A 25941-nucleotide genomic window follows, 5' to 3' on the forward strand; every position below is an offset into this window, starting at 1 on the left:
GAGGATTCATTGCCTTCAAGTTTTATCTGCACCTTGTTGTCATGTATTTATTCTGTTTTTGGCTTTCACGATGGAAACAAACAAGTTTTCGGACCTAAAAATGGGAAGAAAACAGAAGAAAAAGTTGACAAATAATGCAGGCTCGGATAATTAATATTTATGGGGGCTGTATTTTATATAAAAGGTAATAGAAAGTATTATTTATCAAATAGGTGTTGCTTCCATTACCATCGCCTCTTACCCCTGGCCAAGTTGGTAATAGCCAGACATGAGTCCATGTACCTGCCATTGGTGCCACTATTACTACCATGCCTTATTCCATAGTTGCTGTGACTACCACTACAGATTCCACCGAAGAGACTTGAGAATCTTTCAATGTACGTGTATATACACTATATACTTACATACGGCATGCATTTTATGTAGCTTTTCCTTAAGAAATATTCTCATATCTTATTCCACAGGATTATTGCAAACCAGGAACAGTGGCTGGTATGATCAATTAGATATAAGAGATTATAAATTTATGAAGCATTAATAATTAGAGCCCAATTTTGATAAGATTTGAAAATTTTAGATACAACAAGTGGCATGCATGTGAAATCAAGACCGTGGGATCTTGTAGAACATCATGAGGCGACTCTCATAAGGACCGGATATCCCAGGTGTAAGATAAGGGATTACAGAACTCAATGCCCTAACGAGGCTTGATGGATTAAGGGTCTTGGGTCTTCAGATCATGGTGTTCTTCTCAACAGCTTTTGGCCGTATATATGGTTGTTCTTAAGATAGGGTAATCAATAAGTGCCTTTTAGGAAGGAGCATAAAAGTAACCTTTCTAGCATTTTCGATAATGGATGAGGAGATGATATTTTCACCCCCTCTCCGGTGCGCATTTGCCGCCCTTATAACGTGAACACTAGGCAACTTTAACGCTATTTGACGTCAACTTTAGCGCCTTCAAACTGCAAGTCTCTAACAATGTCCACACACACACAAAGTACAAGTAGCCTAGAATTCGTAAATTCCGGCACCGCACGAATTGCTACAGTGGTGGGCTGTGCTGTGCTGTGCTGGGTGTTCGCCAAGGCGGGCAGTGCCATGCCAGCCTGTGGCTCGCGACGGCAGGGTTAGAGTTAAATTTTTACTTAATTTAATTATTTAAGGCAAAATTTTATTAAAAAAGCGGGCCGGCACGACTCAAGTGGAGCTACAGGCCGTGCCCAACTCCAAGAACATTCGTGCGGTGGGCCCGTGACCGAATCGTGCCGTGTTGTGCTGGCCCAAAGGGCACCTTGACTTCTATGTCTTTTAAGGAGAGTAAAAGCAACTTTTTTTTAGCATTTTCCATAAAATATATGAGCTCATTACAAATGAGTGTTTCCCCAGAAACAAATAAAGAAATTTCTCTTTCAAGTTAAACTATCAAAAGAGTAACAGGTTATATGAATCAAAGGCCAGATAACTTACCAAATGGCCTCCTACCATTTGAAAGGTTCACTGTTGTAAAGCACTGTTGAAGGGTGCTTTACAACAGTGCACCCTTCAGCTGTTCATACAGAGCCCACAACACAACTCCTACAACTGTGTCCCTGACTAAACTCTTGAGGATGGCCTCAATCCAGCCATTAGAACTGTCACCAAATGGCCTTTTACCAACAAGATCCCGAAACCGCAAGTCACCAAGGTCTGATACCAATGCATATATAACTCCATTCATGTGACCCTTCCCGATAACTCCCACTACTCTCTTACTGCTATTCACAGCTTTGCTCCTCTTCAGAGACCATGCAAGATACTGAAACAACAATCACATGTCAACATTTTCAGTTCATTCCACAGGAGACTGCAGAAAAAAAAAATGATAAAATGATGAGAAAAAGGTGGCTGTCTGTTTTTTTCTTTTCCAGTTATGTAAATGCATCATAGCTCAAATACTAGGAATTCTGCAAGGATTGATCACTGTAGACAAGTAGCAAAAAGGAGTAACATAATATCGAAATCTCTAAGTATCCTAGTGAAAAAAGAAAATCACCTTTTTTGTCAGAGACAAAAAAATGGTCACAGTGAGCGATATTCTAATTATGTTATGCATTGTCTGCCACTTGTTTCAAAAAGGAAAAACATTTTCATCAGTGAGGAAATTTGCTGGTTAAAATCAAGCAAATTTGATTACCTCTTTTTTTTGTAGATAAGCTGAGATTGAACCCACGACCTCAACTTTGAGATACAAAGCCTAAACCAAACTTGATTGCCTTTATGATAAATGACAGTAACTTTGGTATTTTTATAGTGATATGAGAATATGCTACCGTGTCACGCTCGTGAATAAGAGGCTGCAGGAGAGAAGGATATGAAAGGCTCAACTGCTCGTACAATTGAAATGGGCTACGATCCTCATCCCCGTCCTACGTCCATGTACAAAATGGAAGATGAGTTTAAGAATACAATGAAAACTACAACCATAGAAACAGGGTCATCACATTTATTGTTATATTCTGAAATCAACACAATTACTTCAAGGCTTAAGAGTGCAGAACTAATGTTTCATGCCACAAATAAATTACTTTATCCCAATATGTAAAATAAGATTAAAAGAAGAACAAGCCATCCAGTTTCAGTTCCTACTTGAAAAAAAAAGTCATACAGAAAAAGGTTACTTTATATCCCAATATGCAGAATAAGCTCAATATATCATCCACAAACTCAGGTTTCATGATGTGAAATCGCGAACTAGTTTTTTTATCAGTAAAAATGTGAGATAGCCTTGCTAATTTAAAGCAGACTGACAAAGGCAGTGTGCAAAGACACAGAAATCCTTAAAAATTGCATAGCTAGCTGTAGAGGTGGAGCATGTATCTACATCAGATAACATCGAAATAATAAGCTAATACTCTAAATTGTAATAAACAGGCAACTGCATCTGATGAAAATAGATATCCCAGCAACAAATTTTGGCTTAGCCAGCTGATTAAAATCAGCTTTGGTAAGAGACCAACCTTTAATTTGCTCACAGGCATATCTAAAGATGATGGATTTATGCCACGAAGAAGTGATACGACCAAACTTATTTTCTCACTCCATCTGAGAGAGCTCCATGCCCTTTTGAGCTGAAACAAAAGTTAATAAACACGCCCAACTGACAAATCAGGGGAATGGAAAAAACAACATGATGATACAATAGAACAACTTGCTTGATTTTGATCCTCAATGGATCACGAAACAATAACCCCATATCTCATTTTGATAAAAATACATACAGTTATTTCGATTGGTCGATCCCCCAACACTATTTGTGCTCCAACTTCTTCAGATGCTTTACGAGCAGCACGAAACTGCAAACGTTAGATAAAAGAAATACTATGAATGGAAAGTGTAAAGGATATGAACAATGTAGTAGGGATCATGGAATAAATGGTTTCTGATCTAGTACCTCATCTCCAAATGGCCGGTTTGCATTAGAAGAGATTTTAGAAGAGAATACTGCCAGAAGCAATCGTAATGCAAGAGCAGTTTGTCCCCCTATCATTGTAGAAAAAACCAAGGAAATGCTACTTATTGCTTAATTCAAACTGCAGGCAAAACATGAAATGACAAAACACTCCAAGTCCATTTTAAAATGTAAGGCTATTTTCATGAATTCCTTCACAGGAACTTTGTTGTGCTTCTGTCATTTTCTAAAATTAATGCGTATTTTGAAAGTCAGCTGAGAGTCTCCTGAAATTTAGACGACTACCAGAAGTTCATAAGATATATACAAACTAAAAGATTGACAAAGCTATATCAGTTTACAAGCTTTGTTTCACAAAAGAAAAAACTTAGAACTTACCTAAATTAATGCTACGACCAACAGCACCAAAAAATCTAGCCCCACTCAAGGAGAACATATTTGACCTTAGAGACGGGAGGGCCTCATCATCATTGGAAGTGTACATTATCCCAGCTCTGAAAATGAGTTCTGCACAAATTTAAGTTAGGAAAAAAGACTGAAACAAGCAAATAGGGATACCCGCCCTACATGTAACTGACTCTTTTATAGAAAGCAACACATCCCTGCTACCATTTCTACAGATAAGCTAAACTGCAGCTAATACAGTTAGATAAAGCAGATAATAACCAACTGTGACCTCTACTGAGTGAATCTACACAATGGAACTGCTTTAAGGGTTTCTCGAAATATGATGTCTTTAGGGCCGTTTGGATACATGGATTTTATAATCCAGGCTCATAAATCTTGAATTTTACAAGCTAAAACCTGGATTTACAAGGATTCTACAAGCTAAATCTTGGATCTTATAAGCTAAAACCTAGATTTTATAAGCTAAAACATGGCTTTACAATCCTGAAAATGTACAGTCTAGGTTTTAGCTTTATGAAATCCAGTCTTTAGCTTGTAAAATCCATGATTATAAATCCATGTATCAAAACGGCCCATTTATGTCTTTCAATTTAATTAAGAAACACATTTCATGCTTTTACTATGCCGGCATGCTCTGAAGTATGGAATTAGGTTGATGAAATAACACCATTCAAATTTCTAATTTAACTAGGTTTATCAAAATTTCATTTTTTTGTTTTTTTGCAATCTTGAATCAATTTCAATTTGGTTCTTCCAAAATCAGCATTCACAATGTCCAGTTTAGCATTCACAATTTCTTCATCACAATGAAATCTCATTACAATGAACTAATCTTCATCAACATTGCCAAATTTCAATATTTTTTTCAAAAAGGAACATTTTATATTTCAACTCTATTCAATGTTCAATTAGAGGAAGCTTCAATTTATGATGATATCAATCAAAATTAATCATAATAACATAATTTCCCTACAAATCATGAAAAGAAAATTTCCCCCTAAATTTTTTATTCCCACCAGAAATGTTTTTCCTGTAATCCAAACAGGACCTAGGTTTATCAAAATTTCATTTCGCAATCTCGCATCAATTTCAATTTCCAGTTCAGAATTATCAATTCCTTCATCAATGTGAACTATAATCACACTAACTTAACCTGCAATCAACATTGCCAAATTTCATAACAAAAAACAAAAGCAATACCAAATTAAACTTGCCTGCTTCGGCAAAGCTCCACCACGACACTCTCCGGCCTCACAGCCCTCACAACGCGCTCCACGCCAATAGCAGACTCTTCTGAGATATGAGATGTGCCAATCAACCAGATTGCCTCTGGCTCAATTAACGAATTCCTCCAGATCGGTACGGGGCCGAAACGCCTCTTCTCGATCAGAACTAAGCTCCCGTTTTCGACTAAATCTAGTAGTTCTGGATGCTTTTCAGAGATTGCAGATCGAGAATCGTTGAGGAATTCTGATCTGTAATCGAATTCGGGAGGAGGAGGTTTTATAGAGAGTTTAGAATCTTTGATGGTTGTAGGTCGAGGGAGATTGGAGCGGGATTTGAGGAGGGAGAGATTAGGGTTTGGAGTGAAAAGAGGCATAGAAGAGGATAGGGTTTTCATGGGGGAAAAAGCTAGGGTTTTCTCAGATGAGTGTTTGAGCAGTTTCTGTGAGCAGATAAGAAAACCTACTTTAATCCTATTGGGTCCCACATGTGCACTAGATGGTCAATCAGATCAATAATTTCGATTACACAAGCATGTTCCATGTGGGACCAGTGTTTGCTCATTACCATTCAAATCCTAACTGTGAAGACGAGAATGCCCCTAAGGGCCTCTTGCCATGAGACAGGTGGCCGTGCCAGAGCTATGACCACACACACTCCCACGTCAGCCTCAGGAATGTTCCCCCTATTCTGGGCTCAAAGCTATGGCCACACACACTCCCACGTCACCAATAAAGTAGAACGTGTTAAAATCTCAGCCGTGACTCATGACACAGGTGGCAGTGCCAAGTCATCAAAGCGTGGTAACCCATTTGCGCGTAGAGACAGTAAGACAATCTCTCGCCTCCACTACATATATAACACCCTCACTCCCAACTCTCTTTACACTACTACAACACTCTCACTCGCTCTCTCTCACTCGTTCACTTATTAGCCAATGGAAACCTTCGTCTCTAACTCAGATTTCAAACCATCTTTCCCACCGGAAAATTCATCCCCGACCTTCTCCGACAATAAGCTTTTCCCCAACTTGGCATTCAACCATCCCAAGCGCCGAGCAGGACGAAAAAAATTCCACGAGACACGTCACCCAGTCTACCGTGGAATCCGAAAACGCAACGGCGGGAAATGGGTTTGCGAAGTGAGAGAACCAAACAAGAAATCGCGGATTTGGCTGGGCACGTATCCAACGGCTGAGATGGCCGCACGTGCTCACGACGTGGCAGCTATGGCACTCAGAGGCCGTTCTGCCTGCTTAAATTTTGCTGATTCTCCTTTGGTTTTGCCGGTGCCGGATTCCCGCGATGCTAAGGACATACAGAAGGCGGCCGCTGAGGCCGCGGAAGTTTTCCAGCCGACGGAATTAGAAGAGAGGGGGGAGAAAGTTGGAGTTTTGGAAGAGAATATGTTTTACATGGACGAGGAAGCGATTTTTGGTATGCCTGGATTACTTGTAAGCATGGCAGAGGGTTTACTTCTTTCTCCACCATCATTTGAGAGAAATGGGTTCTACTTGGATGACGTGGAAACCTGTGAGGACATTCCCCTGTGGAGTCATTCAGTTTAGTTTTGGTTTAACACTTATTCTTGTTCTTGGGATTTTTTAAATTTTTTGTTTGATCTGGGACCCCAAATTGGGATTTGGTAGGGACAATGGAAGAAGGGTATTTTAATGGGAAATGATATCAGCACTTCAGCACAACCATGTTTCAATAATTTAACAAACCCATCTACGTCATTGATTATCCTCAAGAACCCAACTCTTAAGTGCAGAATGGTAGAATTTTACACAGAATTTTATACTAGCATTCAAAGTGTTTGGTTGCTGAGACTTAGCTTGATTTTATATCGAGCTCCGATGCCTATAAAATGATGACAAATTTAATTAAGTTTAAGGTCCACTATATACAATCATAATTTGAGCTGGAAAATTTTACCATCCATTGATACAATTATCAGTTAGCTTGGAGGATTTAGAACATTAATGCGCACTTCCCCCTGGATAAGGTATGAGTGCAAAGATTCATGGAAGGATAGCTAAAAGTGGGTTTGCAAAGGAGTTGCTGTAGGAAGGGGAGGGATTTTGTGGGGAGGGGAGTGAGTGGAAATTTGAGTCACGGGGAAAGGCTTCCATGTAGTGTGGGGAGTGTGAGGAGGAGAGTGTAAGAGGAGAGAGTAGAAATGGATGGGAGAATTTTCTAATATGGGATTTGCTAAGGTCCATCGCAAAAGGCTTTTCCCCGCTGGTCTATCGCACTTCAGACCTGCCACCTCGTGAATGGAGACAACACAGCTAGCAGTTCCTTTCTAATAAATATAGATAGGATGGTTAAGGGGGACATGTTTCGTACGCGCACGAAGGAAACCACAGGATGGGTGCCCTTTAAGGCTCTGTTCACTTGCCTTCTCAGGAAACGAAAGGAAAGGAAAACACCCCAAATTTTCGTGAGAAATAGCAAATTTTGTTGTTCGCTTGTTTTCTCCGGCAAATAAAGTTAATGATGTGGAAACATAAAAAAATACGTGGAAAATATGGATTCTCACGAAAGGCGCTACCCATTTTCCGCCTAAATCGATAGGAAAATCAATTTCCTTTCTCGCGAGAAAGCTATCATCGTGTTTTTTTTTCACAACTCTCCCTCGAGCAAAAACCCTAGGCGCTCCTCCTTCATCAACCTCGACCACTCCGGCGACGATTCTACCTCCGACGGGCAGCAAAAACTCCGGCGAAGCAAATCTCAGGTCTCATTGTCAAGGTAAGTGGGTTCATTTTTTTTTTCCTTCAAATCCTCGACCTCGCTTCTCTGATCTGCAACTTTTTTGTTACTTTTTTTCGGGAATAGGATTTCTTCAATCCACAGCCTTCTTTCCCCTCTTGATCTACAAGATCTGTAGAAGATCTAGAGGTGAATATGAGGACAGAGGTTTTTTTCTTTTTTCTCTTTTTAGGTTCTAGGGTTTGTATTTTAGAAGTGTTTTCAAGATGATATATCACTACAAGATATAGCACTACAAGAGAAGTTTTTTCTTCGGTTGATTCACACACAACCATAGATCCATTTTTAAGTTCTGATTTTTTAAAGTTAAGTTTTCTTAATAAAAGTTTTTTTCATGGTTTCCAATTTGTTCTCCGCCAGTAATTTCTGAGCTACTGTTTGGGATTTTAATTTACTGATTTTGGTTTCAGTTCTTGGATGGGTGTTGTACATTTTTGTGGGTGACTTGGTTGTTGGCTTCTGATATAATGGCTTGGTTGTGGGTGGATGGGTGTTGGTGATATGTTTGTTTGGAAAAACTTTTCCAGAGTGTGCTCGTTTCTCACCAGATGGTCAGTGCCTTGTTTCATGCTCGAATGATGGATTTGTTGAGGTACAATGACAGGGAAACATTCTTACTATTTGCCAGTTTTTATAGTGGATTATCACATGACCTTTGAGTCTTTCCAGGTTTGGGACTACATAAGCGGGAAACTCAAGAAGGATCTTCAGTATCAGACTGATGTGAGTTCTCTTATGTTAGTTATATCCGAGTTGAATGTGTCATGTGCATCTTCCTTTATTTCTTTGTTGGCTTTCCGCTTGCATGAAATGCATCAACACTAATTAGTTAAACCTCATTCTTATCTCTGCTAATGACAACGCACACACTTCCATGCATGGGGTCCCTATGGATCTGTTCCAATTGCGGTAAAATTGTCATAATTCAATTTCCTGAGTAAAATATTTAGATGGTAAACTTTTTCATCGTAAAATTTTTCTTTTCCGCTGATCCATTGCAAGTAATAAAACGAGATGTAAATCAAATACAAAGTTCCAATTTGCATGGGGTCCCTATGGATCTGTTCCAATTGCAGTAAAATTGTCGTAATTCAATTTCCTGTGTAAAACATTTACATGGTAAACTTTTTCGTCGTAAAGTTTTTCTTTTCCGTTGATTCATTGCACGTGATAAAACGAGATGTAAATCAAATACATTGTTCCAGTTACCTCTAGTTTTTACGGCATAAAAATTGAAATTCGTAGCCGTCTATTTATATTACGATTATATCAATGAGCTATGATCATCTCTTCTACAAAATCGGATAATGAGCGTTCTAGATCATGCTTGTGAGTAAGGACTATGAACGGTTTAAATCGTACATTTGGGTGGGCCCCACGAAACTATTCTCAGGCTCTAAATGTATCTAGGGACCCACACAAACCCCGGCAACTCACTTCGAAATTTTCACAAAAATCGGATGTTGGAAAACCCTTGAGAACCCCAATTGTTTAATTAAATTATTAAATATAATTAATATTAACCTACTATTTTAAGTGGTGTGTCTTCTCAGGTTCAAAAACTCTAACGAGGCCCACTAACTCTGATGGAGTTACTCCCAAACAAATCATATCTGAAAACAAGAACGGCCAGCTAAATAAAGTTTCTTAAAATCTCATTTTATTAGGTAGAGGGTATGGGTTTGGATATGGTATTCCTCAAGGGAATTCAACATCAAGTCGTTTTACAACAACATTGTCCCTTGCTCTAGAGTCTCTGGTGTAGCGAAGGTATGGAGCATCCAGGCTCCTCCAAGGGTTTGTGCATTTGCATGGACAACCGTCCAGGATAAGATCCTCATGGTGGATAATTTACGGAAGCGTAGAATGATTATTGTGGACCGCGCCCTATGCCTAGAGGTGGGGGAATCGGCAGACCATTTATTCATTCATTGCAGGCTGGCGAGAAGCCTTTGGAGCCGTATATTGATGAGATTTGGGTTGTCTTGGGTATTCTCATAGAATGTGACAGACTTACTTAATAGTTGGTGTTTCTCTCCATGGACGGAGAACGGGTAGATCTTATGAAAAGTATCCCTTCTAGCCACCTTTTGGGTGCTATGGAGGGAAAGAAATGCAAGGATATTAGAAGAAGTATCTAAAGGCCCTGGCCCTGTGTTTCCATACACTAACGTGATATCGCTTGCAATATCATGGGTGAAAGTTCTTCTCAACTGATTCACTGACCTTTGGCAAGGTTGGAGAGAAGTATTGGAGATAGGGTGCAGAAAGAAGCCCTTGCTCCTGAATGGTCTCCCCTGAGCCAAGGAAGTTGAAACTCAATTTTGACGGATCCAGCTTAGGCAATCCAGCCTGGCGTAGGAGGTCTTCTAAGGGATGATTTGGGATCTACGAGATGGGCCTTCTCGGGACCGATAGGAGTTTCGGACTCAAACGAAGCAGAAGTTCGAGCAGTCCTTCAAGGCTTCAGGTTGGTGGAGGACAGTCTTGGACATGCTAATAGTGGAAGGAGATTCTCTCAATGTCATAAGATGGTTGACCGTTAGTCACCCATCCCCTAGAGATTTGCGCATTTTATTGAAGAGATATTGGACCGTGCGGGGAACCACAATATAGTTTATCGCCATGTTAAAAGATCAGCCAATAGTGAAGCTGCCCAGATGGCTAGAGCGGGAGTCCTTAGAGATGGTCAGGCTCTTTTTGACTTTATGCTTCCTTGATCCATTGTACTTTATCTTTTTTTCCTTTTGATTGTATTTTTCTGTTCTCCTGACCTCTACGGTCAGTTTTTTCTTCAATAAAATCAGCCACTGTCCGTAAAAAAAGATAGAGGGTATGGGTTATTGAAATCATTTATGAATTAAGTGAGAAATTGGGAAATTTTGGAAAAAAAAATTTCTCCAACTTTTCCTGTGTTAAAGTATAAAAGATAAATAATGCCTTCTCCAAGAGCTTAAGCTTTTGGAGAAGTTGGTAAGTTAACATGGTATCAGAGCCAAAGGTCTCGAGTTCAAACCTCCCGGATAGCAAAAATCCACATGCGATGGTTGGCCCAAAGTGGGACCACATGTGCCACGTGTTTGCCACTTGGGCCACACGTGCGGGGGAGTGTTAAAGTATGAAAGATAAATAATACTATTCTCCAACAGCTTAAGCTTTTGGAGAAGTTGGTAAGTTAAACATCCTGCAATCTAAACATGGCCCTAGTAAAAGCCGTAAGTGATGTTACAAAAACAGCCAAGTTATTTAAAAATTTCTTCATAAAGATGAGGATAGATGGGTCTTCGTATCAAGCACGGTTTATTGAACTTAATAAACCGCCTTGCGGAACAGGGGATTCTCATCCTTTTTATTATTTAATTTGAGATACGGTGTTAGTATTGAGAATGGGGATGTGGTTTATATCAAAACCCATCCCTATCCGTATCTAATCTTCTTCAACTCAACTATAGTTAGCAAAACGTGATACGGAAAAAAAGGGACGGGAATAATTTGAGTTTAATACGGTATTGGTTAAAAAAAGGTAATAAAAAAAGTGGTAAAAAAACTAAAACACAAAAAAAGAGAGCGTCTAATGTCGAGTGCTATGAAATGTAAGAGTTTAAAGTAAACTAAAAATAAGAAGAAACTCTAAAGATATTGATGGAACATTTTATCACGGTAATTATTTCTTGTTGAAATTGGTGAAACACTTCAGTAGCACTCTGCTGAAGGAGTCAGAATTCAATTCTTATGTGATCCCTACATTATCTTTAGGTTGTTCTCTTTCTAGCAATTAATTATTGCTGTAATGCTATCATGCATTTAATGTTCTGTTCAAAAATATTTTATTACTATTAGACATTTGGCTTCTTCAATATGTTCTTTTAATCAGATGCGAGTTTCTGTTCCAGCGTAATTTTAGTCTTTTCAAATGTTTCATTATTCATAAGTTTGAAGTTTCTCAAATTCAAAGTTGTAATTGTGAAATTATTGACATGCTGGAATATTGCAGGAGGCTTTTATGATGCATGAGGATGTTGCTCTTTGTGTTGATTTTAGTAGAGATTCTGAGATGCTTGCATCTGGGTCAAAAGATGGAAAGATTAAGGTGAATTTCGATTGTGTATTATTCTTCAAGCAAATGGTTTGTAGAGTATAGTGAAGTTTTGTTAGAATTTTTGAACAAAAATAATAATAAAAGATTTGAAAAGTCAAAGATGCTTTTTCTTTTTGTTTAAAAATTTGGAAGGAAGATTCAAATTATGTTTCCCTCTCTTATTTTAAAGCAAAAGACTTTTGCATGTGTGGGGACTTGAACCCAAGATCTTGGTGAGTGTGCTTGTGGTGTGTTTTCAAAACCAAAGGCAAATTAATAGTCCCACATCGCTTTGGAAGAAAATTCTTCTCATCCATATAAGATGGAGAGTTGGAGAAAGGCTTGAGCCTTCAAGGGGCTTTAGAATTTGTTGGGTCTTGGGCTTTTAGAATAGCACAAGCCCATATGTAAATCACACACGCACGCGCCTCGCCTCGCCGGGCCGGGCTGTGGCCGTGGTCCGGGTGTGGGTTTGGGTTTGGGTTTGGGTATTAAATAAAAAAGGTTATTTTTATTGCCCAAAAAAACGGTTTTTCTTTTTACCCCATGTTTTATATAGATACACCCCTTAATTGCAAAACCGTTTCAAATCTCAACAGTCACAAATATGACTGTTGGAGAGAAACATTTTTGTCTTTTAATGGTGATTAATTATCCTCCAATAGTCATATTCTCATCTATAAAAAGAAGAGAACAGCACCATTGGAGAATATAGTTTTTACAGAAAATATCAAAGTTTCTGCTTGTCTTCTTCCTTTCCTCCGTTCTGATCTGAGCACAGTTCTACGGTGATTCTGGGTGGACCAGTCAGCGAGTGCACGTGGACTGGAGCCAACTTTGGCTGTTTTATCTTGGAGCATCGGTTCGCGGATCCCGGTTTGCACCGGTAGGGGGCGGATACGATTCTTAAGGAGAGTGACCAGTGGCACGACTCAGCCTTCTTCTTCTCGATCTGTTTTACAGAAACGTTTTCTACAAAAGCTAAGTACTGATTTATTTAGATTTCTAATTTCTGGATTCAATCAAGCCATATATCAGACCCTACTGGACAACATCTAATTTGTCCAACAATCTTAAGAATCGTATTTTTCAAATCTGATCATATGGCTTCTGATAATCCGAACCCAAGTTCTGTTGATACCATCTCTGTTGAGAATTCCAATCCAACGGTTGTTCGCACCTCTGTTGTGAACAGAATTCTCAACACCATTCCAGATTTTTCCAAGATCGAACGCCTTACTGGATTGAACTATAAAAGATGGAAACAACAGATCTTGTTTGCTCTACAACAAATTGGTGCCGCTTTTGTTCTTACACAATCAAAACCATCTGAAGATTCTGCTGATTTTGAAAACTGGAATAATGCTGATTATATTTGCAAGAACCATCTCTTGAATGGTTTGTCAAATGACCTTTATAACGTATACTATTTATTTGAACATGCTGCTGATCTTTGGAATGCATTGGTAACTAAATATGATTTAGAGGATGCTGGAAATAGGAAATATGTGATAGAGAATTTTTTAGACTTTGCTATGGAAGATGGGAAACCTATATCTGCTCAAATAGATGAGTATCAGTTCCTAATTGGAGAATTGGCTAAGGAAGGTATGAAGTTACCTGACACATTCGTGGCTGGTTCTCTTATTGAGAAACTGCCTTTGTCTTGGAAAGATTTTAAAATCGGAATGAAACACAAGACAAAAGAATGGACCTTAGACCAAGTAGTTGTTCGGATTAAAATCGAAGAGAAAAACAGACTAAAAGATAAGCAACAAAATGCCAAAGAATATACCTCTAAGGCAAACATTGTTGAGACTAAGAATGATGGGTCTAAGAATCTGAAACCGAAGAAGGAAAAGAACTTCAAGAAATTTGGACCCAAAAAGAAAGGAGTCTGTTTTGAATGTGGAAAACTCGGACACTACAAGAAGGACTGCCGACACCGAAAGACTGGTTCGTCCAGTGCCAAAGTTAATTTAACCGAGGCAGATGTGATTGCAGCGGTTGTAACTGAGGTAAATCTGGTGGAAAATCCAAAGGAGTGGGTTCTGGATACTGGTGCTACCAAGCACATTTGTGGAAACCGAAACTCCTTCTACAACTACACCTCAGTTAAGGAAGGGGATCAAGTTTTCATGGGGAACTCACAGACCTCAAAAGTCGTTGGTAAGGGCAAGGTCTTGCTGAAGTTAACTTCAGGGAAAGTACTTGCACTTCAGGAGGTGCTGCATGTGCCGGATATACGGCGTAACTTGGTGTCTGGTGCGCTCTTGAACAAGAATGGACTAAAGCTCACTTTTGAAGCAGACAAGGCAATCATTAGCAAAAATAATGTGTTTGTAGGGAAGGGCTACAATGCAAATGGTTTATTTGTTCTTAATGTACTTGAAATCCTGAATGAAAAAGTATCATCTTCTTCTGCTTACATTGTTGAGTCCTTTGATATTTGGCATGGTAGATTAGGACATAGAAGTGCACCTTACATTAAAAGACTTTGTAATTTAGGTTTAATAAATGAAAAAATTGAACCTAGTAAAGAAAAATGTGAAATATGTGTTGAAGCAAAATTCACAAAGAAACCTCACTTTAGTGTTGAAAGAAAATCTGACTTATTAGAGTTAATTCATAGTGATCTAGCTGATTTTAGAAATCTTGAATCTAGAGGAGGTAAAAGGTACTATGTGACCTTTATAGATGATTACTCTAGGTACACTAAAGTATATCTTCTTAGAACTAAAGATGAGGCTGAACAAGCCTTTATCAAATATAAAAATGAAGTGGAAAATCAGTTAGATAGAAGAATTAAAAGACTTAGAACAGATAGAGGTACAGAATACTCTATAACTAAGTTCTGTGATGATAATAGTATTATCCATGAAACCACAGCCCCGTACCAACCTGAATCAAATGGTATAGCAGAACGAATGAACAGAACATTAAAGGACATGTTTAATGCTATGTTGATAAGTTCTGGTTTACCCTTGAACTTGTGGGGGGAAGCACTTCTTTCAGCTTGTTATATATATAACAGGATACCTCCAAAGAAAAAGGGTCAAATACCATACGATCTGTGGCATAACAAAATGCCTAGTTTATCTCATTTGAGAGTTTGGGGTTGTTTGGCTAAGGTTGGAATACCAGAACCTAAGAAAAGAAAACTATGACCTAAAACATGTGATTGTGTATTCATAGGATATGCTCAAAATAGTACAGCCTACAGATTTCTAGTTTTGAAATCAGTTGAAAATATCCTTGAATATAACACTATAATTGAATCTAGGGATGTTGAGTTCTTTGAACATCACTTCCCTATGAAGAAAGAAATTCCTAAAGAACCTAGTAATGATTCAAGAAATCAACATGAAACTGAAAAGGAATTGGATTCTGAGTTTCAAGAACTCAGAAGAAGTAAAAGACAAAGAAAAGAAACAAATCTAGGAGATGGGATGTTCACCTATCTAATAGATAAATATCCTGTAACTTACTCTGAAGCTGTAACATCTCCAGATGCTGTATTTTGGAAAGAAGCTATTAAAAGTGAATTAGATTCCATAATAGAAAATCACACTTGGGAACTAGTGGACCTTCCACCTGGAACAAAAGCACTAGATAGCAAGTGGATATTTAAAAAGAAGCTAAGACCTGATGTGACAATTGACAAGTTTAAAGCAAGACTAGTAGCTAAAGGCTTTAGACAGAAAAAAGAGATAGATTATTTTGATACCTATTCTCCTGTTGCTAGGTTGTCCACCATTAGGATATTATTAGCTATAGCTTCTATTCATAAATTGGTAATACATCAAATGGATGTAAAAACAGCTTTCTTAAATGGAGATTTAGAAGAAGAAATTTACATTAAACAACCTGAAGGATTCATTGTGTCTGGTCATGAAAACAAAGTTTGTAAACTAATTAAGTCACTGTATGGTTTGAAACAAGCACCTAAACAGTGGAATGACAAATTTGATAGTGTCTTAATTACAAATGGGTATAAGATAAATGAATCCGACAAATGTGTTTATAGTAAGTTTAATGGGGATAAAGGTGTAATACTTTGTGTATATGTAGATGATATACTAATTATTGGTACTAATTTGGACATAGTAAAATCTACTAAGAGATTTTTAATGTCAAACTTTAAAACCAAAGATATGGGTGAAGCTGATGTAATCTTAGGGATGAAGATCATCAGAAAAGAAAATGAAATAATATTGTCTCAGTCTCATTATGTAGAGAGCATTCTAAGGAAATTTGGACAATATGATAGTTCACCTGCAAAGACACCTTTAGATTGTTAGGTACACCTAAAGAAAAACAAAGGTGAGTTGGTATCCCAAAAGGAATACTCAAGGATTATAGGTTCAGTGTCATATTTGATGAACTGTACTAGACCTGACATTGCTCTAGCAGTTGGAAAACTTAGTCAGCACACTCATAGACCAGGACATGAACACTGGCAGGCTTTGACTAGGTTGTTAAGGTACCTAAAGGGTACAATAAACTTTGGACTGCATTTTAAGGGGTTTCCTGTTGTCTTAGAAGGCTATAGTGATGCGAATTGGATCTCTGATTCAAGAGATTCAGTGTCTACCAGTGGATATGTATTCACCCTTGGTGGTGGTGCGATTTCTTGGAAATCGGTTAAACAAACTTGTAGTACAAGTTCCACTATGGAAGCGGAATTTATAGCCTTAGCCCTAGCAGGAGCTGAAGTCGAATGGCTCAGGAATTTTATGGCAGATGTGCCTTTATGGCCAAGGCCGGTTCCCTCAGTGTCTTTACACTGTGATAGTCAAGCTGCTTTAGCCAAGGCCAAAAGTAAGACCTATAATGGCAAAAGAAGGCATATACGCCTGAGGCATAATTTGGTAAAGCAATACTTGAGTGAGGGAACAATAGCACTCGACTTTGTAAGGTCGGAGAGGAATCTGACAGATCCTCTGACAAAGCCACAAATAAACAAGGTGGTTTATGAGACATCGCAATGAATGGGGTTAAAGCTCGTGGCATGAACCATTAGTGATGGACACCCAACCAATGTGAAAGGAGATCCCTGGAATTTGGTTCAATGGGTACTAACAAGTCACCGGATGGTTTGTTAACACTATCACCCCCTACTCCTAGATGCAAAATGATGAAAGATAGTGTTCACTGCAAATGAGAGAGGATGAGTTATAGACACTTAATCAGATCATAACCTGTATTGGGTGGTATGTTACTTGCAGTGCATACTTGATGACTGACCTAAGTGAATGTGGAGGTAAGGCCGCTTCCTATGAGAATTTAACGAGTAATTCTCTAGAACATTCATGAGAACCAAGAGGGGAACAGGGCCAAAATGTTCCAAAACTGTGAATGAATCACCAAGGAATCGAATGTAGAGTGTGGATAACAGGTTAGTCAGTTACACCCACAAGGAAATGTTGAAGGAGTCTAACTCTACCCGTAGTCGGTAACGTAATCTGTTTATCCTAAATATCGGTTGAAGTCCAAAAGACACCTGTATGAATCCACTCTATTTTCTAATGTGCTCAGATACTTCAGTTTTCAATTTTCAACTGTATTTTGAATCTTGTGGGGGATTGTTAGAATTTTTGAACAAAAATAATAATAAAAGATTTGAAAAGTCAAAGATGCTTTTTCTTTTTGTTTAAAAATTTGGAGGGAAGATTTAAATTATGTTTTCCTCTCTTGTTTTAAAGTAAAAGACTTTTGCATGTGTGGGGACTTGAACCCAAGATCTTGGTGAGTGTGCTTGTGGTGTGTTTTCAAAACCAAAGGCAAATTAATAGTCCCACATCGCTTTGGAAGAAAATTCTTCTCATCCATATAAGATGGAGAGTTGGAGAAAGGCTTGAGCCTTCAAGGGGCTTTAGAATTTGTTGGGTCTTGGGCTTTTAGAAGAGCACAAGCCCATATGTAAATCACACACACACGCGCGCGCACGCCTCACCTCGCCGGGCCGGTCCGGGTCCGGGTTTGGGTTTGGGTTTGGGTATTAAATAAAAAAGGTTATTTTTATTGCCCAAAAAAATAGTTTTTCTTTTTACCCCATGTTTTATATAGATACACCCCTTAATTGCAAAACCGTTTCAAATCTCAACAGTCACAAATATGACTGTTGGAGAGAAACGTTTTTGTCTTTTAATGGTGATTAATTATCCTCCAACAGTCATATTCTCATCTATAAAAAGAAGAGAACAGCACCATTGGAGAATATAGTTTTTACAGAAAATATCAAAGTTTCTGCTTGTCTTCTTCCTTTCCTCCGTTCTGATCTGAGCACAGTTCTACGGTGATTCTGGGTGGACCAGTCAGCGAGTGCACGTGGACTGGAGCCAACTTTGGCTGTTTTATCTTGGAGCATCGGTTCGCGGATCCCGGTTTGCACCGGTAGGGGACGGATACGATTCTTAAGGAGAGTGACCAGTGGCACGACTCAGCCTTCTTCTTCTCGATCTGTTTTACATAAATGTTTTCTACAAAAGCTAAGTACTGATTTATTTACATTTCTAATTTCTGGATTCAATCAAGCCATATATCAGACCCTACTGGACAACATCTAATTTGTCCAACAAGTTTCTTTACGCATCTGGCCGTGTTTCACAATCCCTGGTTGCTGTGCCTGTTTGGTTTTCTTTCCTGAACATTTTCCCATTTAATAATAATATATGCCTTCACCATTCAAAAAAAATAAAATAAAAAAATACACGCCTTTACCTTACAAGAAAAAATGTGTTTCTCTGATTGTATTTCTAGCAGACCCTTTAATATCATTAATTGACTTGTCCAAACATTATATGTATATATATATATATATATATATATATATATATATATATAGTTTATTTGATTGTTTTTCTGTCAGACCCTTTAATATCATTAATTGACTTGTCCAAGGCTAGCATTATATATATATATATATAAAAAAAAGGGCGCCTCAGTGCACTAGGCTCCTGCCATTGCGGGGTCTGGGGAGGGCTAGATGTACGCAGGCTTACCCCTGCTTTGCAGAGAGGCTGATAAGTGCAATTTTCTGGGATATATATGGGTGCGTGCGTGCGTGCGTGTGCAAAAAATGATCCAAAGCATTCATTTGGATAGTCCAAAGATAGATAGAGTGTGCACAAAAAATCTGCTCCACAGGATTATCCTAACCCTTCGATTAGTGGAGGTTAAAGTGGATGGGTATAAACCTCCACAAATCTGTCCATTTTCAACCTCCAAAAATCGAAGGGTTAGGGTGATCCTGTGGAGCTGATTTTTTGGGCACACCCTATCTATGTAAGGGCCTATCAAATGAATGCTTTGGATCATCCAAACAATGTGGGCCCACATGATTTTTTGAGCTGTTGCTCAGATAACTTATCTGAGGTATCACGCAGAAAACGTTTATATATATATATATATATATATATATATATATATATATATATAGGAATCATCTGATAAGTGCGATTTTCTGGTCGTCTCATCTCCACAGGATGGCCTACTGAATTACTATCAAGACATCAGTAGCCACCTATGTTCGAAAATCATCTACCTATCTTTGGAACTTCTTAAAATCCCATATGGTTATGCTATCGAAAAAAAAATAAAAAATCCCATATGGTTACAAAGAGGGTTCTCTTGGGAGATAGATTGTCTTTGGGTTGGGATGCGAAGTCTAGAGTTTTGGTATCTGGTTTAATCATATTAATTTAATTAGATATAAGTTATACTTTTAGTTGTATTCCAATTGATAGATGGTTTGCATTGTGTATTTTGTCAACCCATGATAGGCGACAAGTTATTGTTGATGCAAATTTCTTTTATTGAACCTGATTTGTAACTTCTAGACATGGTAAATTGTTTTTTATTCTTAAACATCACTTCATGTTGGGTTGATTTAATTTTTTTCAGGTGTGGCGTTTGAGGAATGGGCATTGCTTGCGCCGTCTTGAGCGTGCACATTCACAGGCGGTTGTCAGTGTTATATTCTCTCGAGATGGAAGCCAGCTACTAAGTACATCCCTTGACACTACTGCAAGGTTTTCTTAAAGATCAAGGACATTTTCCCGACCTATAATTTATAATAATTTTGTGCTTCCATTAAAATTTCAGTAGCTATGATTTTTTTTAAGGAGACATATTTCCAAAGGCTCGATTGATATTTCTATGCGAGAATTGACGCAACCTCTCTCAGTTTGATTTCAGCTTAATGGCTAGTCAGTGTTATACTTTTCTTTTTTCACATATTACTTTTGAGCTTGTTACTGCTATTTTTTGGGCCTTATCTATATTTGACCGGTTCAATTTATCTGATCGAATTATTGTACCCGTCTTCTATTGCAAAAAGACTTATTTTTGTGACGTTGAATTGGGAATTCTATTCGATTAGTCCGGTTAGCAAATTCTACATAATTTTGGTGAAAGTACTTTCTCAAATGGTTAGAATGGTTAAGGCCACTTTTATTACTTTATGAAGTTTCATTTGGAGAATGGACTATTGCAAGTAGTGGTGCAAGATAATTAATTAATCATTGCACCTTGAAGATGTTTATAGGGATAACTAGCAAAAACCCTGTGACGAATTTTATCAACTAGAATCCCCCTAAAATTTAGATCATTACTAAAATCACTAAGTATTTTCCTGAGCTAGCTTTTAAAAAAAATTTCTATCTGCTTTACCCCTTTTGCTAAGCATCAACTTTTGTTCTTAGATTAGAGGCACAAAATAAAGAAATTGATGAACTCTCGGATATATTATTATTTTCCCATTAGAAAATGTCATGTTTATCTTCTTTTTTTTCTATCTGCTTTACCCCTTTTGCTAAGCATCAACTTTTGTTGTCGGATTAGAGGTACAAAATAAATAAATTAATGAAGATTAAGGAATGAAAAAGTCTTTTGTATAGGCTCTGTGCATTGTGAGACCTCATAAGAGCTTGCGGGATCCAGGATTGAGTGAAGTGGGGAAAAGAAGCTTTCCCATTAGAAAAAGTCACGTTTATCCTTTTTTTTCCCTGAATGGTAAAGTCACGTTTATCTCTTTTTTTTTTTTTTTTTAATCTTCTTCTTATTTATTATTATTTTTGGGTTTTTTTTGTGGGTGGGTGTTTTTTTTTTGGGGAAGGGGGGGGGGGGGGGGGCGCTCATTATGTCTATGCATGCCAACATGCTTATTTATTTCATGGCATTATTTTGGTGCCTTGGTGTGTGCTTGAGAGATTGAAGAAGTTATGAAAGATCTTCCTCTAGAACAAAGAGATAAGGAAATCATTTTCACATATTGTTGAGGAACCTATCTCCCAAGCAGCCACACTCTTGTCTCCGAGTAATACCAACTCAAGTTCTTCTGACAAAGGCCAAGCTTCCACCCCTATTGGTATCGATTTGGATGACCCTAGTGTTTACCCTATACATGATACCCACGTCCTTTTTCACAATCTTTATGGCCTCCCTTCATCAGATGATGAGGAGGACAGGGGATTTGAGACTGATTTAGCCAAAGCTAAGGAGGAATGTACGAAGTACCACTTGGTAAGCTGGGAGGCTGTATGCAAGCCAAAGAAGGCGGGTAGTTTGGGCTTCGTAAGTCTTAGAGCAATGAACTTTGCATTTTTGAGCTAGTGGATGTGGTGCTTTGGAAAGGAACAATCACAATTGTGGAGTATGATTATGAAGAAGTATAAGTAGGTGGGGAAGTTGGATGTCTAGTGACTATTTGTTGTTTAGTGTTACGGTTTGGAGAGATCATGAAAGGTAGGGTTGCAACTCAGGTCGGGCGGGTCAGGTTTTCCCGAACCCTACCCTATCCGAGAAACTATCTCAGGTCGGGTCGGGGTTTTATTGGAAAAGCCCACGATTGTTAAACCTGGCCCTACCCAAAATAGTTTCTCGGGTTGGGTTGGGCCGGGTCAGGTTTTTCCACATCGCTGTAGATGTATTACTTGTGCATCGGTGTATTGATGGAATCTTATCAAGAGGTGGGTTACTTGTTTTGTCAGGCACGAGAGAGAGAGAGAGAGAGAGAGAGAGAGAGGTGTAAGAGAACGGTACTTGATTTTTTGGGAAGATGGTAGGGTAGAATAAAAAATTTAATAATAAAATAAAAAAAGGGGCAGAGGAGACTTTTGTTGGAAGAAGATAAGGGTTACGTGGAGGGAAAGAAAAGAGGAAAGAGAAGAGAGGGTGTTTTTTTCTCTCTTTCTCTGATACATGGTGGCTGAAATTCACACCACCTATGTTTGATAAATAACACCCGTAGCCGCACCCAAGGTCAAACAATCAGACTGGGAGAACACGATTCTATGAGTCGGTGGGGTTTCTTAACACCTTGGTTTGAAACTATGATGAGATTTTTTTCTTCATTTTAACTAAAAGAAGGTAAAAATAGAGTGTGAGAGCAGTGAACCAGAACTTCCTCTACACAGTGTGGTTTTGCCGGGCAAGTAGGTGGGGCATCAGCTCGACACCTTAGGTCGAAACAACGATGAAGTAGTGGTGATGGGTTGGAGCAGCGAACCACGACGAAGCGCATAGGAGGTGTAGAGAGAGTGCATGATGTAGAGACCTGCAACAATGTTGATAGAATAGATGGTGATGGTTGTTCTCTTGGGGTGGATAGAGGTGGAGAGAAGGAAAACATGAAGAGGTTGCAGAGGGGTAAACGTGAATAAGCATCCGGATGAGTCGATCTTCATCCTTTGGAGCAAAAAATATCCGTTCAAAAAAATAAACTCTAAAAATCTGGACGATTCTTTCAAATATCTTATTATAGTTGTTAAAGAATGACATTTTGGATAAAGTTTCTTCCGACGGAGCGTAAAATGTGAAAAATGGTTCCGAAAAATAGTTGAAGAATACAACCTAATTTTTTCTCAGGTTGGTGGGCATCTTAGTGACCACATCCCAACCTGGAGGGTGTGGAAGAACCCGTCCCCTGATGTTGTTGTGTTCTGTTGGACGATTTACTTGGACAAGATTCTCACAATTGATCATTGCTAAATCGAAACTAGATCAACATTAGCAGATTTAGTTTGTGTGGTTGGGTAACGAAAATGATGAACCATATTTTCATCCATTGTAGCTTTATGGTAGAGATTTGGAGGCCCGTTTTTTCTCTTTTTGAGGTGTGATGGGTATTTCTAAAGCATATTGATGAGCTGGTTGGTTCTTCGGCCTTTGCCCCTTGGGCTTCAAGGGGCAGGATTCTTTGGCACTTTCCTCTGGCTGCTGTGCTATTGATGGTGTGGAATTGAAATAAGAGGAATTTGAGGATCTTCAAGGGATCCTTTATGTTGTCATTTGCCATTTAGTTTTTCTATCATAGTTAGTTCGACGATGGGGCTAAAGAAGTTTCATGGTGTGTCAGAGTCCTCTCTTCGAGCTACCTGGGTTATGATTTGGGTGAGCTCCACATTCCTAGATTGTTGGTCGCCCCGTTGATTGCCTCCTCCACTAGGTGTCCTTAAGATCAGCTTTGATGGGTCATGTTTTGGAAACCTAAGCCTGGGTGGGATTCTCCCCGATAATGACAACTTGGGGAGATAGTTTTCCTTTCTATGTTTCATGGATGACTTTTATAATGACCCCCCAACCCCTATGCGAAAGTTCTATAATAGATAACTTTGGTAATGGCTCCGTTGATATGCAACGGTAGTTCTGTTGGTAAGAACCTTAAGAAATTAGCATCTAGATATTTATTTTTGTTACCACATCCATGCAAAAGTTCTATAATGGATGCCTTTGGTAATGACCCCGTTGATATCAAGGTTTTAAATTTCTGTTTCGATTTCAGTTGCAACGGAAACGGAAATGTTTCAGTTTTGGTGGAAATTTCAGTGGAAATCCTGTAAAATCAAGAAAATGAATGAAAACATATGCAGATGATAGAATTTAAAGATGAAACTTCAGGAAAGGCTAGAATAAGCAGAAATACGCACGTAAAAATCATCATATAAGCAAGACAACCATCTATAATGGTTTAAAAACATCAAACACCTAATGACATGCACGGCAGTATGTCAAACAATTTAGTACCTGCCGAATTTCACTTGTAATTCATATTAGTATTTATAAATAATGCATGCAACACATTTTTCATTTACTTCTTATAAATATAATTATATAATACATACTAATATAGTATACAACTATTACACTTACGATTTTGGTTTATGCATTTCGGTCATTTCGGTTTCTGTGGGGATGAAATGGAAACATTTTGGTCATTTCGTGTCGGTTTTGGCGGAAATTTAAAACCATGGTTGATATGCAACGGTAGTTCTGCTGGTAAGAACCTTAAGAAATTATCATTTGACTAGGAATATTGCTTGGATTTATCTGATTTGCGAGAATTTTACTGATCATTAATGGCAGAATCCATGGCCTTAAGTCTGGTAAGTTGTTGAAAGAATTCCGTGGCCACACGTCTTCTGTGAATAATGCGATCTTTACAAATGATGGAGGTCGTGTAATTACTGCCTCCAGCGATTGCACTGTAAAGGTTAGTTCCACCCTGCATGTGCCCTTTAGTTTCTGGTCTTCCTCGGCATCTAAGGTTATTTTACCCTGCAGTTTTTGCATCTTGGCATCAACTTTTTTGCTTATTGCAGGTTTGGGATACAAAGACTACAGATTGTTTGCCCTACAAATTTTGTTAGTTGAATGAGATGCATGTTTTGAAATCATTCCTGGATTTCTGGTATTTGAAACTTAAATGCTAGCATCATACATTCATATGTATGTACTCTTGTACATGCTTAAATACTTGTGTGATGTGTCCTTACATACACAGTAACATACTAACATGCATACATCATGGATGCATTTATATGGGAGATTGGAGGTAGTTGTCTTAAAGTTATATCGTTCAAGTTGATACACTTTGAGCTATTTGTTTATGCTATTTTGTAGATGTGTATGGCACCACCCATACTAGTTCAAAAAACCGTCACATGTATTTTTGAATTATAAATGTTTTTCTGGGCTGCTGGTTAAGGAGATATTGCTGTGGAATGGGTATTGTGAAACTACCAGTTACTCCAAAAGCTTAAGCTGTTGGAGAAGGCGTTATTTAATCTTTTATACTTTAACACTCCCCCTCACCTGTGGTCCCTCTTTCTTTGGGTTGGCTCACACGTGGCACATGTGGCCCCACTTTTGGGTTTGGCCATTGCATGTGGAGTTTTGATATCAAGGAGGTTTGAACTCGGGACCTTTGCTCTGATACCATGTGAAACAACGAATTACTCCAAAAGCTTTTTATACTTTAAAAAACGGCTTTTTCCAACAGCTTAAGCTTTTGGAGTAATTGGTTGTTTCACTTGGTATCAGAACAAAGGTCTTGTGTTCAAACCTCCCGGATAGCAAAACTCCACATGCAACGGCCAAACCCAAAAGAGGGGCCACATGTGCCACGTGTAGGCCAACCCAAGAAAGAGGGGCCACACATGAGGGGGAGTGTTAAAGTATAAAGGATTTAAAAACGCCTTTCTCCAACAGCTTTCTGTCCACAAATCTGCCCATTTTTTCCTCCACTTTTAGAGGGGTTAGGATGATCCAATGGAGCTGATTTTTGGTACACACCCTATCTATGATGGGGCCTTGCAGATGAATGGTTTGGATCATCCAAACAAAGTGGGCGCCTTATGTTTTGTGAGTGCCACCTCATATAAGCTTATATGAAGTTAACCTCAGGAACTCTATTCTCAGATAAGGTTAACCTCAGGAAGCTTATATATATATATGAGGAAAGTATTCCTAAGCTATAGCTCAAAAACACATGTGGCCCCACATTTTTTGGGGATCCAAAGCATTCAGTTGGAAGGCCCTTCCAAGGATAGGGTGTGTACCAAAAATCAGCCCTATAGGATCATCCTAACCCTGCCATCTGTTGAGGGAAAAAATGCGCAGAAGCATGGACACATAGATCGGTGCAGGCGCTTGATACTTGATCCAACAACAATGCACTTTTTAAGGTGCTGCTGCTGGATCAAATATCAAAGGCGGTACTT

The 25941-nt window shown here is 38.6% G+C and overlaps 2 protein-coding genes and 1 pseudogene across 4 annotated transcripts; 2 read left to right on the top strand and 1 right to left on the bottom strand.

Annotated features, from left to right (window-relative positions):
* Positions 1–1321: 1321 nt before the first annotated feature.
* LOC143876991 (uncharacterized) lies at positions 1322–5534 on the bottom strand. Of its 3 annotated transcripts, none has more exons than XM_077378690.1 (7): positions 5074–5534; positions 3830–3945; positions 3434–3522; positions 3261–3335; positions 3000–3110; positions 2313–2408; positions 1322–1798 (listed from the first exon to the last, which is right to left on the bottom strand). In XM_077378690.1, exons 1-7 carry the CDS (start codon positions 5478–5480, stop codon positions 1529–1531), a joined length of 1164 nt encoding a protein of 387 aa, XP_077234805.1. In that variant the 5' UTR covers positions 5481–5534; the 3' UTR covers positions 1322–1528. The 3 variants fall into 3 exon arrangements, with proteins under 3 accessions (XP_077234805.1, XP_077234820.1, XP_077234812.1); XM_077378705.1 differs by having other exon boundaries at positions 3830–3958; positions 5074–5212; XM_077378697.1 differs by having other exon boundaries at positions 1662–1798; positions 2177–2408.
* Positions 5535–5986: 452 nt separating this feature from the next.
* On the top strand, positions 5987–6779 carry LOC143877009 (dehydration-responsive element-binding protein 1C pseudogene; annotated as a pseudogene).
* Positions 6780–8373: 1594 nt separating this feature from the next.
* LOC143892739 (uncharacterized) lies at positions 8374–24588 on the top strand. The gene is made up of 6 exons (XM_077397600.1): positions 8374–8452; positions 8530–8583; positions 11855–11950; positions 19844–19971; positions 24305–24431; positions 24541–24588. Exons 3-6 carry the CDS (start codon positions 11864–11866, stop codon positions 24586–24588), a joined length of 390 nt encoding a protein of 129 aa, XP_077253715.1. The 5' UTR covers positions 8374–8452; positions 8530–8583; positions 11855–11863.
* Positions 24589–25941: the final 1353 nt, after the last annotated feature.

The sequence above is a fragment of the Tasmannia lanceolata genome, unplaced genomic scaffold, assembly GCF_043159265.1.
Source record: "Tasmannia lanceolata isolate RefF3 unplaced genomic scaffold, GAP_Taslan_0.1 ptg000002l, whole genome shotgun sequence".
NCBI lineage: Eukaryota > Viridiplantae > Streptophyta > Magnoliopsida > Canellales > Winteraceae > Tasmannia > Tasmannia lanceolata.